Source organism: Drosophila eugracilis, unplaced genomic scaffold, assembly GCF_018153835.1.
Source record: "Drosophila eugracilis isolate 14026-0451.02 unplaced genomic scaffold, ASM1815383v1 contig_1781, whole genome shotgun sequence".
In the NCBI taxonomy this organism is placed as follows: domain Eukaryota; kingdom Metazoa; phylum Arthropoda; class Insecta; order Diptera; family Drosophilidae; genus Drosophila; species Drosophila eugracilis.
In genome coordinates this window covers 125,838-143,202 of record NW_024572623.1, presented here as the reverse complement: position 1 = coordinate 143,202, position 17,365 = coordinate 125,838, and the positions used below count along the sequence as shown (strand labels likewise).

The window sequence follows — 17,365 nt, the reverse complement described above, 5'->3', positions numbered from 1 at the left end:
CGGGAAATTCGACAATTGGATGTTCTAATTGGTCTGATCTCCGGATATCGGCCTCAGATCAAACGATCACTAGAAATTGTAATCTGCTAGAGATTTGTGACCCAGACCCGCCTGTACAGTATACTCCTTTTTTTCTTTTTTGTGATAAGCCTCTGCTTAACCATCTGTATCTGTAGTCAATCTACGTAGCTAGCCACCCGCTTTCCGATTGTTAGCCAATATGTTGTGGTTTACTTTGAAATATCGCATTTTGTACCGCTTAAAGTGTAAATATTATTGTAAATGAATATGGCATATAAAATAAACATTTCATAATTAGTAAAACCAGTGGTAATCTAGTTTAACTCTAGCGAAAGAGAAGGGTGGGCGAGTAGCGCCTTGGCTACTTTTTCATCTATGCTTTAGCTTAGTTGGTGGTCTTGAAACATTTTCATCATTGGTCAGTTAAGTCAGTAGCTTTATATTACTATTAGAATGCTTATCCCGGTTATTCCAAAAGCGATGAGTTGCAGAAAGTCCCTCGATCTGCATTTAAGCAGCAAACATAAAACGTTTTAAATGGCTTAAAGAGCACCACTGCTTCGGATTGGTTTGTGTCTTTACTAACGTTAACGTAACGTAAGCTTATTTACGTGTAAGATTTTTGTGTAAATGAAGGTAAGCTTTGGGTGTCATGTAAATACTAATATTTCTTCATTTATAATTAATTTTTTTAGTGATTATTACAGATTAAAATATATTAAATAATATAAATATATAGAGCAAACTGGTAAGTTAGTTTAACACAAATATCTTTCTAGTTTGAGCAATTTACCCACAAAATAGTGATAGGGAAGTGATGGAGGTTTGGTCTTAATCATTAGTTTAAGTCAAATGGCGTGGACAGTAAGCTTGGCTTTTGATCAAAACAAGCCATCAAAATGTGCGAATCTTGGCGAGCACAAAATCAGCCAGAGAGTCCGACTTTCGGCCACGATTTGTTTGCTGGCTGATTTTGTTTGCTGGCAGCTGTGTTTTGCCGTTTGTTCTGCAAATCGGGCTGCCTGCCTGCTGTAGTTGGGCTTTTGCTTTGCCTTTCGTGTTTTTGCCTTGGCACTTGGCTGCGTTCTGCTGTGAATGTGGCTGAAACTTGGGGTTTGAGCCCAGTCGAGTTGGCCGCTCTCGGAGCTTTTCAGGCTGGCTTCTTGGGCGACTTATCAGTTTCTGATCGCTGTGGGAATTCAGTTAATTGTGGACGCTGTAGCCAAACGGACGCAAGCGCGGCGCTCGAGAGACTTTCCGAGGTTTTCCTAAATACAAACACTACGTGTTTCTGGTCGTGAAAGTATCTTTTTCAGTTAGGCAGTACCTCTGCAGTGGCCCCACCCTTCTCCCCTCTCTTTCTTAGGCCTCGAAGAGAGCCTTTTCGAGTCGAGAAAACAAAAGCCACGACCAACACAGCTGAAAACCTATTTAAGGACCGTTCCAAAATCAAGGACTTAGAGACTCAAAGGCCCCTTTCGACCAAGTCAGTTAAATACAGAGTTTTCAGAGTGTGTGTCTGTGTGTGCGTGCCAGTGTGTGTCTTTAGTGTGTGCCTTAATCCATTCAATATAAGTAAGCCCAAATAAAAACAAAATATATTAAACTCGCGAAAACGAAGGAAACAACTTTTGAAAGAGCCATAAACAAATCGCAGTCCGCGAAATCCGTTCAAAGCTCGCGCCAATATTGCTCCAATTTGAGAAACGGCTTAGCAACAATTGCATTGAACAAAAACTGAGTCTGAATCTGAAACTGAAACTGAAAACAACAACAGTCCGTAAATATAGAAAGCTTAACAATCAAATCCAACAACAACGACAACGAGGGATTAAAAGCCAGTAACAACTATAAATGTGGTGGGTGCATTATTGGTAAGCTCGGCGGGTTTGGTAAAAAAAGTAACGGTTAATAATATGCCACACAGCGAAAAAATGTTTTTGGTATCATAAAAACTACAATTTGTATTAACGACATGTTAATCTGATTAATTTATGTGATTTTTAATCAAATTCATAAAATAACCTTTCGAGTTGTTCTTCTACCAAGAAAATATTTTAAAATAGTTCTTGTGATAGAATTTCACTTATGTTAACTTTGTTGAAGTTTGATTTTTAAAATTTTAAATTAATTTAAGACCTGTAGTAATTCATAAAATATTTAAATTAAGAAATGTAAAATGTAAAATGTAAATTCACTTTTAATCTCGTTTCCGTTGATCCCAAACCATTCTCCCTGTGCAGGAATAAGATCCCAAAGTGTATATATAGCCGAATGGCTAAAATTGGCCAAAACCAAAGCGTTTTTATGCGCAAACGCGTTTTTATGTTTTTAGGATTTTCCTCCCCCTTTTTGCCATATTTTTTTGGTCGCTTTTCGTTTGTTTTGCAGTCGGCTTGTTACTCAAATTTTTTGCTGCTGTGTTTTAATTTTTTGTTACAGTTTTTTCTGCATTTTCGGTGTATTTTATTTTTTTTTGGTTTTTGTTTTTGGCCTGCTGCCTTGCTCAACGTGCGGGCTTTGTTATTGTTTTTGTTTTCGTTTTGGCCATAAAGTGGATTTGTCTTCGGATTGTGGAAATCGGGCGGAAAGGCGGCGTGCAGAGGGCGGGCCAGGTTGGGAGAGATATGTCGGCCAGTCGCCTCAAGGTCACGGATGAAAGTCTATCGGTGTGAGTCAGTCAATTGGCATGCAAGTGCATTAGTGTTTGGGCTCCCGAAATGAGATACAAAGCAGGCCGAGAGACCGAGTGAAAAAGTGTTTGTTCCCTTTGTGCGGATTGTATTACTGATCTGTGATGGACAGGCGTGGATTAAGGCATTAATTTATTTCGCAGGCAGATCCATATCTCTGCATCGGGCGATCGACAAACGAGACTTTAATGGCCCATATATCTCATTATTTTTAGACGCCCTGCTTACCGCGGACCTACTGCAATAATTAACGGTTCGCCTGTAATTGAGCGTTGATTTAGTGACCCACTGTCCCACCTGGCATTCAGACACAAAGTTCGAAACAAAATTAAAGCGCCGCGGAGTGAATTAATTTCAGATTTGTCAGATTGAAAGTCCGCTGCCAGCTGCCAGCTGAATGCCAAGGAAAAGCCTCAGTATCCATCCAAGGGCAGTAATTGTGAGCAATGGATTGTTTGAAGGAAAATTTATGGCAGCAATTTAGCAGCATAATTTACGATCATATTTCGAATGGGCCGAGTACTGAAGTTCATAATTTAATTTCAATCCAATCAATAGAATCTCAACAGGGTGCAGAACACGTTCGCAGCTCAGCCATATCAGTTTCCAAAATGCTTTAAATTAGAGCACATTCGATTAACGACTTGTTTGGACTAATACCTCAGCTTAATGACCGTATAAACGGGCTAGATTAATCTTGTTTATATTTGAGAAAATCTAATAAATCAATCAATTAAGCAATAAACGTAATGCAGCTTACCTTTTATTTGTTTAAATAATAAATATAAAAGCTGATTTGATATATTTTATTCATTTCATCATAATAACACAGCTCAATATTGTATGATAACCAACATGTTTAGAGCTATTTGCTGCTTTAACTGATCGTTATTAATAAGTAAACTAAATATTTAAGGTAATGACTCCATCAACATTGAACAAGATTCGATGTTTTCTTTTTGTAATTACTTCACAAAGTAATTGCAATTCCCATTAAATAATTGTCAGTTCATTACATTTTGGCAGCCTTAGCCCGACCCTTAATCAATCAAAGAGCCACTTCGCTAATCTCTATAATCCAATGGCCCCCACATTCTGAGCCAGATTGCAAAAGTGGAAGCGTTGCCAAACCGTTCAACATTTTTTAAACAAAATTATTATTAAGAGCGTAATTGCAGCGCAAACTGCCTGCAGTAGCTGTTAGTCGCTGAGCTTTGGCCAAAACAATTAAAGGCTGCAAAAAGTTAAATTAACAAATTATATGCTGGGGCAAAAACAAAAAAATAATAAAAAAAAACGAAACCAGTGGCAAAAACGCTGACAAAACGCCTCAAAGTCGCGCGACCTGCGAAAGATAAACAAACTGGTTGGGATTGCACTATTTTAGCCGTAGTTTCGGTTTTGGCCGCAACAATGCGATGACAAATGGCCAAAACAGCGACGAGTGCAATAAACTCTTAGAAATTCCATGGAAATATAAACACAACACAAACAGAAAACGCTCCAATTAGAGCTCGCTCGAATGTGTTTTGTGACTTTGGCAGAGTTTTGGCTTTTGCATTGACTTTGTGATTGCTTTTTCATACCCTTGAAGAGGGTAGTTTAGTATTTGTTGTTAATCTGAAATGTTAAATGGGTTTTTTAATTTGCTTTCCTATTTTTGTAAGGTACGTTCTCAAACTCTACTCTTCCTGATTTGTTGGGGAGGAAATTGAATGTCTAGAAAAGATAAGTCTCTGCCTCAAAATCCTTGAAATTACTTCAACTTTTTACCACAACAGTTCTCTCTAAATCTATATTTTTTTATTCATTTTTATATCAGCCTTATACACAGGTCTGGCCATCTGTAGAATTCACAATTCCATATAACATTTTCCTTCTTCTTCGCCTTTGGCTGATGACAAAATAGCGCATACGACGTGTGGCCTCTCCCTTTTTTTACCTTTTTGGCTTTGAGCCTGTCCGTCCCTCAACCCAACCCAATCGAACTGAACTCGAATCAACTCCACTCCAATTGTTAATGAATTGCAGTCTTCGCGCGACAGTTTCTGAGAGGTGTGAGAGGTATGAGAATGCGAATGTTTGACAATTTGTCACAGGGTCCAGCACTTGTCTCGTCCCCGTCTGAATCTGAATCGGAATTGGAATTGGAATCTAAGTCGGAGTGAATTGCGGGTGCGGGCCACGTCTGTCCATTTGTTACACATTTTTGTCTGTTTTGTGTCATTTGTACGGCCATGCATTGTGTGTGTACTTAGTGGCAATTTATTTGCCATTACCTTTTGCCCGCAGTGTTCACTTCTGGTTTTAAATCAAGTTTATTAACCGGAATCTGTCAGTTGCCATTGTCCACCGTTCTCACCTCGCCGGCCAGCGATCTGCGATCAGCGATCTGTGCTCTGCCAGTTCCCCGAGCTCTGTTTTCAGGGCGTACCCATAACTATCGATTAGCATTCTAATTTATATACTAACTGCCCGAGAGTGTGAGCGCGACGCAAATTTAGTAACGCCAATGGGCATTCACGAGTGCGAGTGCGATTATTCCATTAATATTTCAAGACCAACTTGCGGTTGCTGCACTACCAAAGAAGGGAGATCTGTAATTGCTGGCAGTAAGTTTATGCGGAATTTCAAGATCCAGCAACTAATGGGAATAGTGAAGCCCCTAAACTTTGAACTAAAAATAGGACTCTACAAACCATAACCTCTCACCTTCTAAAGACAGTCTATGAACCCATCATTAACTCTGAAATTTTAAAGATCTTCCAAATCTTCCAAATGATCAACAACAAGTTCTGAAACCACAAAACTCGTTTCTCCCCAAGAACATTGTTTCCAAGAACACAATTCATTGCGGTTTAACAAAGATATTAAATAAATAATAAGGCGAAAGAGTATTCTAGGCTCTCTGTACTCCCCTGCAGTTGTTTTCGGCCTTAACCCAAGTGGTCGTCCGAGATACCTGCTCCCAGCTGAAGCTAGAACTAGAACATATTCCGATTCCGATTGCAATTCCTATGACAATTATGGGTGCAGCTTGATAGTTATAGACTAGCTGTAAGTTAGAGCCACTAACAGCGGATAATGAATGTGTGAACAAAGCCACGGACGTCAGAACTTTTACTTTCCTATAAGGCTTACAAGAGACTGGAAAGGCCAAGGAACTCACAGAACAGCCTAATGATGAACATCTGCCAACGAGACAAAAGAAATGGAGATGACGTCAGACGGAGCTTGGAATAGAGCAGAACAGAATGAGGTATAATGGATGCCGGCTTAAATGGGAGGTTCTGGCATTTCCATATGACTTTGGCTAATTAATGACCCCTGGCTTGGCTAAGAACGAAACTTTCGTTTTTAATGCGATGCCTGCTGGCCGCCGTAAACATATTTGTTTTCCCCGCAGATTCCTTAATAATTAAATGCTGTCTGGTAAAAAATAACTAAAAAATAGCTGGAGAGGGCCATGAGTAATTATATGGCCTGTGAAGAAGGCTTGATAAAAATTAGAACTGGTTTTCGCCTGCGTCTCTTTCTTTCTTTCGGCTTTTGTCTAGCTTTTGTTTTTGTTGTTTTTGCTATGTTTCTGGCTAAAAGAAATATGATTTTTTATGGATTTGACTTTGGCTGGAGTTTAATTACATGGTCTCCGAGTGGCGGAAATGCCTGAGAACGGTTAATTAAATTATGGCTGGCCAAATCAAACTCATCACCGCGGATCTTCAGCCATCGATTGCAGCAACTCCGGCCAAGTCTCGGTACCCACTTCAATGGCATGCCAATTGCTGGCAACAAAAAGCTATCAAAATACCTTGCCATTAATTATAAATATGTTGAAATTGCAACAGACGACTGAGCATCTGTCTGGGGTTTCAGTTTCAGTTTTGGTTTGGGTTTTGGGTTTTGGGCTTGGCTCTTGGCTCTTGGCTCTCGGCTCTGTTTGTGGCCAGACTCTGCAACTTGTTGGCCGCTTCTTGGAGTTGCTAGATCTTGTTAGTTGTTTTTGCTATTGCTGTTGTTGTTGCCAACCTGTTGCCAATACAAGTTCAATGATTCTTCTACACCCAAAGAAAAACTACAACCCTTAAGAGTCTTTGAACTTGAAAGCTCAGCCCAACGGAAGACCCATATACAGATTGCGTTTGGCTTGTGGACCCTTCAGATTAGTGGTTTCATGTGAACTTTTGAAATTGAGAAATCAAGTGTACGTATTCTCTGAGTGTATTCAGGCAACTCAGGTGGAATCCGGCGAGACTCTTAAAATTAGCTGCAAGTGCCTCCGACTCTCGGCGATCTGCGGTGTGAAATGCACCTTGACATTTGGCGTGGATTTTTCCCATGGCTTATCGATTGAACGCAATGAATTTGTTCTCGTCCCGCGATTCGCTAAACGTTTGCCAAATATTTTTAATGGGAGTCGATCTCGGAAACCTATCCACTAATTACCGCTTCTTGTCTACCCTAATTGCAGCCATTAACCAAATTCCGAGAGACACTGGCCAGAATGATCGCCGAGCAGCTGCTGGTCAAAAGCGGCCCCATGAATCACTGAGGAGACCCAGGACAGAGATCCCCTCTAAGCACTGAGAACAAAAGAAGCACTAAAGCGCTTGATTAACAGCTGGACAGGTGGATTAAACCGAAAGCGGAATGGCACACTTTTGCTGGCTCCTCAGATTCGGTTTTCTGCTGCTGGTAAGTGTCCCATTAGCTTGGTATTAACTTATTTATGGCCAGGTGCTCGAAGAATTCCAGGGAACTCGCTTTTCGGACAGAGCAAAGCTTAAGTTCAAGGCTTGGTTTTGGTCATTTAAGCTGCTAAATTAAACTAGTTAACATTCTATTCTTGGCACTTCCAAAAGCGATCTAGTAATTGTTTTTCAAATGGCTTAAATGTTTTGTTTGAAAGGGAAAGATAAATCGCTGTAAGTTTAGTATTTCTTCTATAAATGGCTATTGAATTCTGATCTTAAAATAAAAGTAAAACCAATTTCAAAGTACTTAATTAACAAAGGTGATAAATGCAGTAAGAGCACTTCAAGAGTAGCTGATGAACTCATTTCCATTTCATCACAGAGGAAGGCAATCAATCAAATTATCTGATCTTCAACTTGGAAAGTTTCGTTTTCCTTCCACACGATTCCGATTTCGATTTCGATTTCGAGTTAACAATCAAACAAAATTGATTCAAATGGCACCCAGTTAAGCCGAAAAGCAAACTCTTGAGGCCAATTGAGACCTCATCTTTATGGCCAGCAATTCCCAGGCACAGAAATGCAATTGCCAAATGCATTCACAGGCGTAGCTCCATTAACTTGGCCAATGCGTTTTGAAAAATGGTTTAATGGTGCGATCGCACTCCATTTGTTTGCCGACTTCGTTTTTATTGGCCCAAATCATCTATAATTCTGCTGGTTCGCTGGCTGGCTGGCTGGCTGGCTGGCTGGGTAGCAAATGCATTTGGAATTAATTTTACCACACACTCGCTTTTGTGTCTGGCCGGCACTTTATTGACTGCTCATTAGACAGACCGAGTTGATTGTGAGTAATGTGGAGCGGAGTAAGGCACACTGAAGCCGAGTAAACTAAATAATTGCACGCGATTTAACTGCAGTTGCTTAGCTTTACCATACTATACACTATACTCAGAAAAATATATCCCAATTAAGTACGGAAAGTTGACACATAATAAAAGAGCTGTGTGGCGAAATCAGAAAACCTTAGTAGTATCGTTTTATGAATGTAAAATCTTAAACTATTTCCAATTAGAAAGACTTTAGTTCCGAACTAAGAAATCTCTGCTCTTAATTTGTAAAACCTTTTCTGCGAGTGTTCATTTTCATGTGCAACTGACGGTGGGGTTGCCTCTGTTTTGTGGCTCTAACTCTGCTCTGTTTGTGGCTGGAACTCAGACTTTGTCTTTTGGCCATTCAATGGCGATGACGACGGCAATTTGCAAATTATGCACGGCGGGGCAGGGAGTGGTTGTGGGGCAGTGGTGCAACTACATTCTAATCTCGGATTTTCTTTCGATCATAAGCCATTATTAACCCACCGAGGCACATCCGAGTCTTAAGTTACACGGGTATTCATCAAATAAACAGTCTCATTTATGGTTTTGGGTTACACCTAAATGTTCTGGGGCCAGCATGGGTTAATTTCCACAAGTCCGTTTACAGTTTGTGTCTCTGCCGTGTAATTAATAAATGTGTGTTATTGTGCCTCAGCCCAGGTTGCAAGCTGCAATTTGGATCGACTTGCATTCGAACTGGAGTCCGATTTTGACTCTGCCCCAACTTGTGGCATTGAGAACGGCCCTAATGTGGGCTGCACTTGGCTGGGAGATCGATAGGCTGATAAGTACACTAAGGAAACTTTTGATTACTATATTTTAACTTTATTTTAAGTAAATAAGCCAGAATATACTCTCTAGACATGCTGTTTGATTGCCTTAGAGTAGATTGAATGTCCTCGGAATAAGTTTGGCATCAAAGTTTTTCCGCAGTGTACCAACCTCCGCCGGCGTTAGCTTGTAATATTGTGCACACAATGTGTTCCACAGCTGACGACAGCGGGTGGTGGCTAAAGACCAGCGAATGTCTGATGTCTGCTACCAGAGATTAGACTTTGGCCGGGCAGTTTAGGCTGGGTTTATGGGGAAAATGGACCCGCTGACACATTCACTTGGCCACCGACTGTTTGGCTGCAATCGCAACGGTGGCTGCTCCTTGGAAAACCGCCCACTTCTAGCACAAACTGCCCGCGGACAGCACTCGAAATATGCAGAGAGGCCAGAAATGGCGGGTTACATGACTTTTTCCGCATTCGATATCATAGTTCGTGGCCTGAGTCACTGGCCCCTCTCCAAATCCTGTTTACATAGTCCACCGCCATGTAGCCCCCCTATCAATCAAAATACTTCCGAAATTTGCATAACGCAAACATGAATTCAATCTGTCAACCCGTGGCGTTTGTTTAGTGTCAGGCGTAAAAACTGAAATCACGATGATTGTGGCTAATTAAAGCATCGGGTATCGAGTATTCAGAGTATCGAATGGCAGCATCAGCGGCACTTGAAAGCCAATCGAGTGGGCCAAATGATCTCAATAAAGAGAGTGCTCATTAAGGCGTGATTATTGCTTAATTGTTTGCTGTCTATTCACGCGCACACAAGGCGGATACGTGATATTCTGAAAGTTGACTTTTTTTGACACTTCCGCTAAGTTGACAGCCGTGAAAATTGTCTCCAAAATAGTCGCACAATCGAATGATAAATGGTTGAATTCAACAGGCAAAGTGCAAAAGAATGTCGAAACAGGATTAGCTACCTGATAAATCAATCAAGATTAATAATTGCTTATCATTCGGGCCTGGTTGAAGGAACCCATTACCCCTTACCCATTACCCATTACCCCATTACCCATTACCCAATTCATTCATTAAACTGGAGCACGTCACTGACCAGGCGTTTTAAATAACTCCACAATGGAAAGGAATTCGCATTGTTCCATTCGGTTTGGTATTTTTAGAACGTTTTTCCTTTGTCTTAGGGCGAAACCAAATAGTTGGCCCTTCTGTAATTGTCACTCGGATAATTCGCTCCCTGGGCCGTTGATTTGGTGTCAATGCTAACTGTCGCTTTTCCATTCAACGCCCGCGGTAGGTTACTTCTGCAATTTTAGACATAAAAGGCAAGGCGACCCGCCGGATGACTAACTGGTGATCTGGTGATATTATAGTAATATAGTAACTGGTTGGTCAGTCACTCAGTTGGGTTGGTTAGCTGGTTACTTGGTCGGTTGGTTGGTTGGTTGGTAACTTTAGCACATGTGCGAAGGTGTTCGCTCAAATCTGCTCTAGAAAATGCTCGGCGACAGGCGCCCACTGCACTGCCGGATGTTGTTATTGTTCTTGCTCAGGGGGATATAAACACACATTAAAAAGTATTATATAGAAAAAAAGAGCTCTGTATATACAAACAAGTTGAATAATTATGCTATTATGTTAGCCGCAGCGATCGGTTTCCATTAATATTTGAATCAATTTTCGCCATTTTTCATTGTTTTCAATTTGCGCCTTTCCAATTCGCGTCAATGGATCAAAAGTGTTGGCTAGTAAATGATCTGCCTCGTTGCAATTAGCAATGCTAATACTTATGGCGATCGATAAATATCCATAAATATGCTTTATTGGCTCGGTTTGATCGGCGGGGCATTTGGCAGGGCGAGTTCGTGCCCTAAGTCTTTTGTTTCTGCGGTGGGTGTGTGGCGCTGATAACAATTTATGGCCGATCTCTGGCCATGAATTCGCAGTGGAGTGTTGGGAACAGTGTTGTGCCAAGATATGGATGTAGATTGCCTTGCTAATAAAACAATTTAATGGTGCATTAAATTTGAATTATTGGTGGATTGAAAGGCGGTAAGAGTGGGTCTTTCAAGGAAGGTTTAGGCTGAGTTTTATACTTAAATCAATTTTATAAAGGTATTAAGTTATTATATGACTCAATTCAAAGAATGGATAACTGAATATTATTCATCCTTAAGCCACCTTTAGTCATCGAAAAGGACAACCGAAACATAATACCCTTAAAAACTTGGCCTTCAAGTTGGGAAATTCACTTCCTCAACTGGAAACAGGTTGATAAATCACTTGATGAGTCAGTGAAATGCATGTAAATCGGTAGGAACATAAATATCTAAATGACGCTGAGTGACATATTGACCGGCAGCGCTTAAGTAGTGTTTCCATTTTCCACTCCAGCGGAGCGGGTTCCATTCGCCCATTGGGCAATCCATATCCCCCGGCTGGGGCTGTTTGTTCGATTGGTGTTTTCGCTACCTTACGCCACCCACTTGATCACTTGCAACGCGGTTAATTATGCCACATTCGCCACTTGACTAGGGACTCCAGCTACATGCACCACTTCAAACGGAGTACCGCAGCATTCCTCTGATGTCTTAATAGACCCGCCGCATTATTATTCAAATGCCATTGAGTTAAAGTCCAGATCTCGGTCGTCCACTGCATGACTTTTGCATATTTGCCAGCGACATGAAGACATATCTCGGCTCATGTGGATCGCCGATCGATACAAATGATATTTTAATTACGCAAATTTATAAATAGATCGCTGAGATAAGCTCTAAATGCGATCACCCCTGTTGCAGTTGGAAATAAGCTCTCTGTTCTACTTGGGTTAATACTCAAATTCACGAAACTCAAATAAATCTCTGAAATGTAACTCTTAAATCATTTACTTTATGGCGAATTCAGTTCCAAGTGTCGATGCTCTCACCTGGCGTAGCATTTAAGTAAAACCTGAATCAAGGGAAATGTCGAGCATAGCTAACACTCCTTTATCTCTGACATTTCAGATGCTGTCCGGCTGCCGGACACGCCCCGCCCCTCTACCTGGCGGCCGGCAGAGTGAGCTCATCGCGGGCAACGAGTTCCTCAAGCTGTTCCTCGACCATGATGACCAGCAACGAAGTCTCCACAGCAGTGAACAGGATTTCGAGGGCAGAGCGGAGTCGCCGTCCTCATCCCCAAAACCTCGCCAGAGAACAGCGACTGGAAGAAGCTTGGATATCGGCAGAAATCGGTACAGGAATTCTCTGACTTCCGGAAACACTCCGGATGTTGAGCAATCCGACTCCAAGCAGGTGGCCAAACTGGTGACCTCAGGTAGTAAAATAGTGTTCCTGGAAGATGCTCCAAATGCAGCCAAAGGCAAGTCCAGTGACGAGGTCAAGGTGGTGGCCGTGAGTGTCAGCTCCTCCAGCAAAAGAGGTCCCTCGAGGAGCAGTTCTTCTGGTACCACGGGAAGTGGAACAGATTTCGTGAACCGATCCCATAAAAGTGAACTCTCCATAGAGGAAACGGAGCCCAGATTGGCAGGGGACTCCATGGACAGCGAGGGCGATTCCCTTAACAGTGCCTCCAACATACAAAGTGTACTGGCTGCTCCTTTACTGGCAGCTTCCTCTACACATTCCTTCCTGAAAAACCAAAGTGGGGCTGCCGAGGAAGAGACTGGAGTGGGAACAGCAGCCGGAGCGGGCTTACCCTTTCAGACAGTGATTTATCATGACACCAAGCAGGGCAGAGGACCTCAGTCCAGGTCGATATCTTACAGTTCCATCTCCCAAAACGTGGATGATTTGCAGACCTGGCAGCAGTCGAGAAGTGGAATCCTAGCGGAGGCCCAGAGAAATGTGAGCGAGAGCCTGAAACACGGCCACTCCTCGGAACCGGCCAAGTTTTACTCAGTTCCATCGAAGATGTACAGTGTGCCCAGTAAGTTCTACTCAGAACCAGCAAAGGTTTACTCGGAGCCAGCCAAGATGTATGGTCAGCCGGAGAAGGTGTACTCAGAGCCCTCGAAAGTTTACGGTCAACCCTCCAAGTTTTACTCGGAGCCAGCAAAAGTGTACTCGCAACCCTCGAAGGTTTATGGGGAACCAGCCAAGACATATTGGCCACAAACACTGACCACGACGGCAGCAACACCAGTGGGGAGCACCACTTCCTCCTCCTCAACCACCAGCAGCACCACTGAGAAACCACCATTGGCACCCACTACTTTTGTCCCACTAAGATCCAGACCACGACCTGCGATTGTCTCGCGCATCGCTTTCGGCGAGGCGAAGAGCACAAGCACCACGACAGCAGCAACACCAGCGAGCACGGCAGCAACATCAAGCAGCACGGCAGCAACATTGGCCAGCAGGGTCACCACAGTGAAGCCTCCCGGTAGTAGTACTTCAGTCAGCATTAGGCCAACCACTTGGCAGCATCATTATCACAGCTACAACCACCAGCAGCAGCAACAACCGGCCCATCCAACTCGCAGAGTTCTCTTCAATTTGGATAAATTGCCTTATGATTTATTGAATGCTCCGCAGCCGCATCCATTGGAGCCAATTTTATCGAAGCACTCAAGTCCGAGCAACTACCACCAGCAACATCAGCAGCAGCAGCAGCAGCATCAGCAACACGAACCACAACAGCAACATCGCAGTCCGTGCTGGGAGCAACAACGTCAGCATTCATCACCGCCGCATCAACATTCTAATCAAAATGCCAAAGGATTGCCCAATGGAGGTGAGTCCAAGTCGGAGCTTTGGATCTGAATCTGGTTAAACAAATTACACTGTGCAGCAGGGCAAGTGTTGCAATGCATAAATTAAACAGATCAATTTTCGGGGCCCATCAGGTTTAATCGTGTATCATTTATTATGACCTGCATTGACGGACGATTATGTTTCACTTAAGGAAAAGCGATTCAGGTTTCAGAGTAAACAGAGTCGGGATAAATTGGGGTTAATTAATAGATACACTTACTGGACCAATGTAATTTAATCGCTTATTATTCTCTACCTGGTAATCGTTTACCTAGTTATAGTCGCATGCCTACCCTGTTGCCCAGTGTAGTTATGACAGACAGCGACAACGCACGGGTTTAACCACTTGAACCCCGGCCAACTAATCTTGAACTTATCAAACATCATCTTTTGTTGCATCTCCCCTCGCAGATCTAGTCAAATGTGTTTCCAAATTTGCACACCAGCATGGAGCAGCGGCATCTGTGGTGGACCCATCACCGCCATCATCTTCGGGGTCAGGCGGTGGCTATTCGTACAGCTCCAGCTCCACCAGCTCCTCCTCCTCCTCCACCTCGTCCTCCACCACTGGGTCTGCGAAACAACATCAGGCGCATCTGCAGCACCAGCAAATGCAACACTTTACCACCGAGCGCCCCGAGCTCTATACTCCGACCTCAGAGCAGAATTACGAAATTGAAGAGTCCGTTAGTGTTATGACAAACGGACGGGCCCATGGACTGCAGGGCGGTGCAGGGAGTGCTGCCGGCGGTGGTGGTGCAGTGGGGCAGGCCACAACGCCAGCCGGTCCGGTCCAATCGAGCACCACCGCCAGCAGTCGTGGCATCAACAGGGGACGTGGCTCGGTGGTTTACAATGCAAATGCCAACGATTATTCGGATGACGATGGCGATACGACGGGGGATGGAGGATCGGAGGGCCAGGGCCTCGAAACCGGCGATGACGAAGACAAAGTCGCCTACGTGGTCGAGGGACGCAACTACCGAAAGTACCGGGTGGAGGAGAAGACCGACGACGGCTTCATCGTCGGCGAGTACGGAGTGGTGGACCACAACGATGGCAACTTGTGGGGAGTGCGTTACACCGCCGACTCCACCATCAATCGCAGTCTGATACAGAAGGCGTTGCTCACGTTTCTCAAGCTCAAGTAGGGGCCAAATGGTCATCTTCCACTCGGGGAAACACTCGAAATGATGTGAAGAAAATCGCCAGAGCGTAGGAAAGTCCTTGGAAAATACAGGGAAAAGTTAGGAAAGAGTAAGGAACTTAGGTAGATATATTCGTATAGTTATATCGAAATTTAACTACAGAAAATAATCATTAAGTTTGAAAGTTTTTTCTACAATTTTATTAAAATATTTAAAAATGTTTTTGATATTTTTTATAATAAGATAATGTAATTTTCGAAACAAAGACTTAAAGTAGAGAAAATAACTTTTTAACAAAGTTTACATCAACCTAAAATATTGAGTAGAGAATGATTATGTATTGATTAGAAAAATAATGATCAATAGGAAAAGGGAAATCCACATAAAGATTTAAAAATGTCTTAAAAATGTTACGATTTTCTCAGTTCAGAGCGATGGTTTTTCCGAGTGTCAACAACAACAACAACAACAACAGCACCCCGCACTCACCCACTGAAGAGACAGCTGCAAAGGCATTCACATGTGATCCAAGTCGTATTGTAGTTAGCCTAGATAACCTAAACCTAGATAGATAAACCTAGCTGTAGTAGATGTACCCTAGTACGTAGCCACTAGTTGCGTTCCCACGAGATCAGTGTGTGTTTAGTCAGTAAACGAATTTTGTTTAATGTTTAGTTAATGTTTTAATTAATTTATTGTAGTTGTTGGTATTGTAATTGTAATCGTAGCCGTAACTCTAATCCGAGCCTAATTTATTCAGCCGACCAGCACACTCGAAATTCCGCAGAACTAGCAACTTGCCATAAAATCCGAGCACCAAGCAGCATTAAGAACGAGCGAAAAACTATCCTAATTAGAGCATTAAGTGACTTGTGTAGTAAAATAAACTAAATTACATCGAGACTAAGTCGGAGCTGTGCATTAATCATTAATCTCGCAGCGGGCGGGGAACGGATGTGATTGGGAAACAGGTTGTCCTGGGGGCTCTGCTCCTCCGATCCGCAAAGTAAATAGCCACTTAAAATTGATTAAAAACATGCAGCCTGCGGCGCAGCGAGGAGAGTCGTTTTTCTGGACAATATCATTAAATTTTAATTGATATGAACAAGTGACAAAGCAGCAGCAGGACAGCTGACGCCAAGGGATCGCAGTTCTGAGGGTTGGTTCCGGGCATACCTACACTGAGAAACAATCCTGAAGAATGTACCTCCAAATGTGAGGGAAGAGCGTCAACACAACTTGTATAGGTAAGCCATGGATCGGGATATAAGTTGACTTTGAGACATTTTGGTATCAGCATTTTCTCGCAGTACAGGGATCTGTAAGATAAGCAGTGACAAGAGCTCCTCTGTGTGGGGATAATGATAATGCCCTGGCAGCTTAAACCTGCCGGGCTATCACTCTTCCGAGTGAAACGCGGAAGCTGGAGACCCAAGAAGAACTGGTACCGGCAGTCTGAGATCGGGGACAAGGAACCTGTGACAAAGTCAAGGCGGCCGTTTAGGGCCTTTATAGAGCCACATTTGGCCAATTAAGAGCAGCATTTCCATAAATGTCCAGCGGTTGTTTACTGATCTGCCCCAAGAATCCAAGGGACCGAGCCCATAAATGCGGCACTCAACGGGAAACCAACCAACTGGATCGAATCCAAGTGGCTGCGAAGGTCGCTGAACGACCTTGCTTGCGGTCGCCTTCTTTCCACCTGGTATGCCTCCTCGAAGCAGGCGAAGAAGCAGCTTCTTAGGCGTCTGCGTGTCGTCATTTGGCTGGTTTTATTGCCCCTCGGGGACTGGATGCCTATATATACATTGGACTGGAGAGTGGCCGGTAAAATTTCCACTAATGATTGCATGCGCCAGTGCCAGGTTGCAGTTGCAGATTCGGATTCAGTTTCAGGCCCCGGCTATTTTTAGATATGTAAGACAATCAGAGTTCGGGCTTTGGTATGCTGTCTTATCGCAAACCGGCAATCAGCCCAAGTTCGAGTCCCCCTTCCTGCGATTCTGACCCGGCTGCATCGGCAACGCGATCTGCGTGAAGAAATACAGCACATGACCATAAAAATCACGAAGGGAATGTGAGCATCCAACACCGAGGGTGAGATACTCTTGGAAATCAGTTTACCAAATCCGGTTCATGAATTACACCTCAAACTCCTTTACACTTTTCTACCAATCAGATTAATATAGAGTATATCCCTTTAAATGAATCAAAATACGTATGGTACGGTAATCTTATAGTAAACTTAAGACAAAGTGTGCCAAATTGTGATTAACTTTAATCTTCGTACAGAGAACTGCATACTTTGGTATATTATTCCCAAATAAAGGAAAGCAAAATCTCATTATTGTATTCCTTTGTAATCCTTCACAGCATTTTA

General features: G+C 42.9%; 1 protein-coding gene across 2 annotated transcripts; it reads left to right on the top strand.

The window, feature by feature from the left end:
* Positions 1-1,248: 1,248 nt before the first annotated feature.
* LOC108113506 (mucin-12) lies at positions 1,249-15,882 on the top strand. Of its 2 annotated transcripts, none has more exons than XM_017224097.2 (4): positions 1,249-1,880; positions 7,186-7,409; positions 12,089-13,817; positions 14,249-15,882. In XM_017224097.2, exons 2-4 carry the CDS (start codon positions 7,365-7,367, stop codon positions 14,986-14,988), a joined length of 2,514 nt encoding a protein of 837 aa, XP_017079586.2. In that variant the 5' UTR covers positions 1,249-1,880; positions 7,186-7,364; the 3' UTR covers positions 14,989-15,882. The 2 variants fall into 2 exon arrangements, with proteins under 2 accessions (XP_017079586.2, XP_017079585.2); XM_017224096.2 differs by having other exon boundaries at positions 1,249-1,895.
* Positions 15,883-17,365: the final 1,483 nt, after the last annotated feature.

Excerpts from the sequence above, each read along its gene's own strand:
- LOC108113506 (XM_017224097.2), top strand. The coding sequence starts at position 7,365 with ATGGCACACTTTTGCTGGCTCCTCAGATTCGGTTTTCTGCTGCTG. Across the intron at positions 7,410-12,088 it reads GATTCGGTTTTCTGCTGCTG|ATGCTGTCCGGCTGCCGGAC; the intron begins GTAAGTGTCCCA and ends CTGACATTTCAG. Across the intron at positions 13,818-14,248 it reads CAAAGGATTGCCCAATGGAG|ATCTAGTCAAATGTGTTTCC; the intron begins GTGAGTCCAAGT and ends CTCCCCTCGCAG.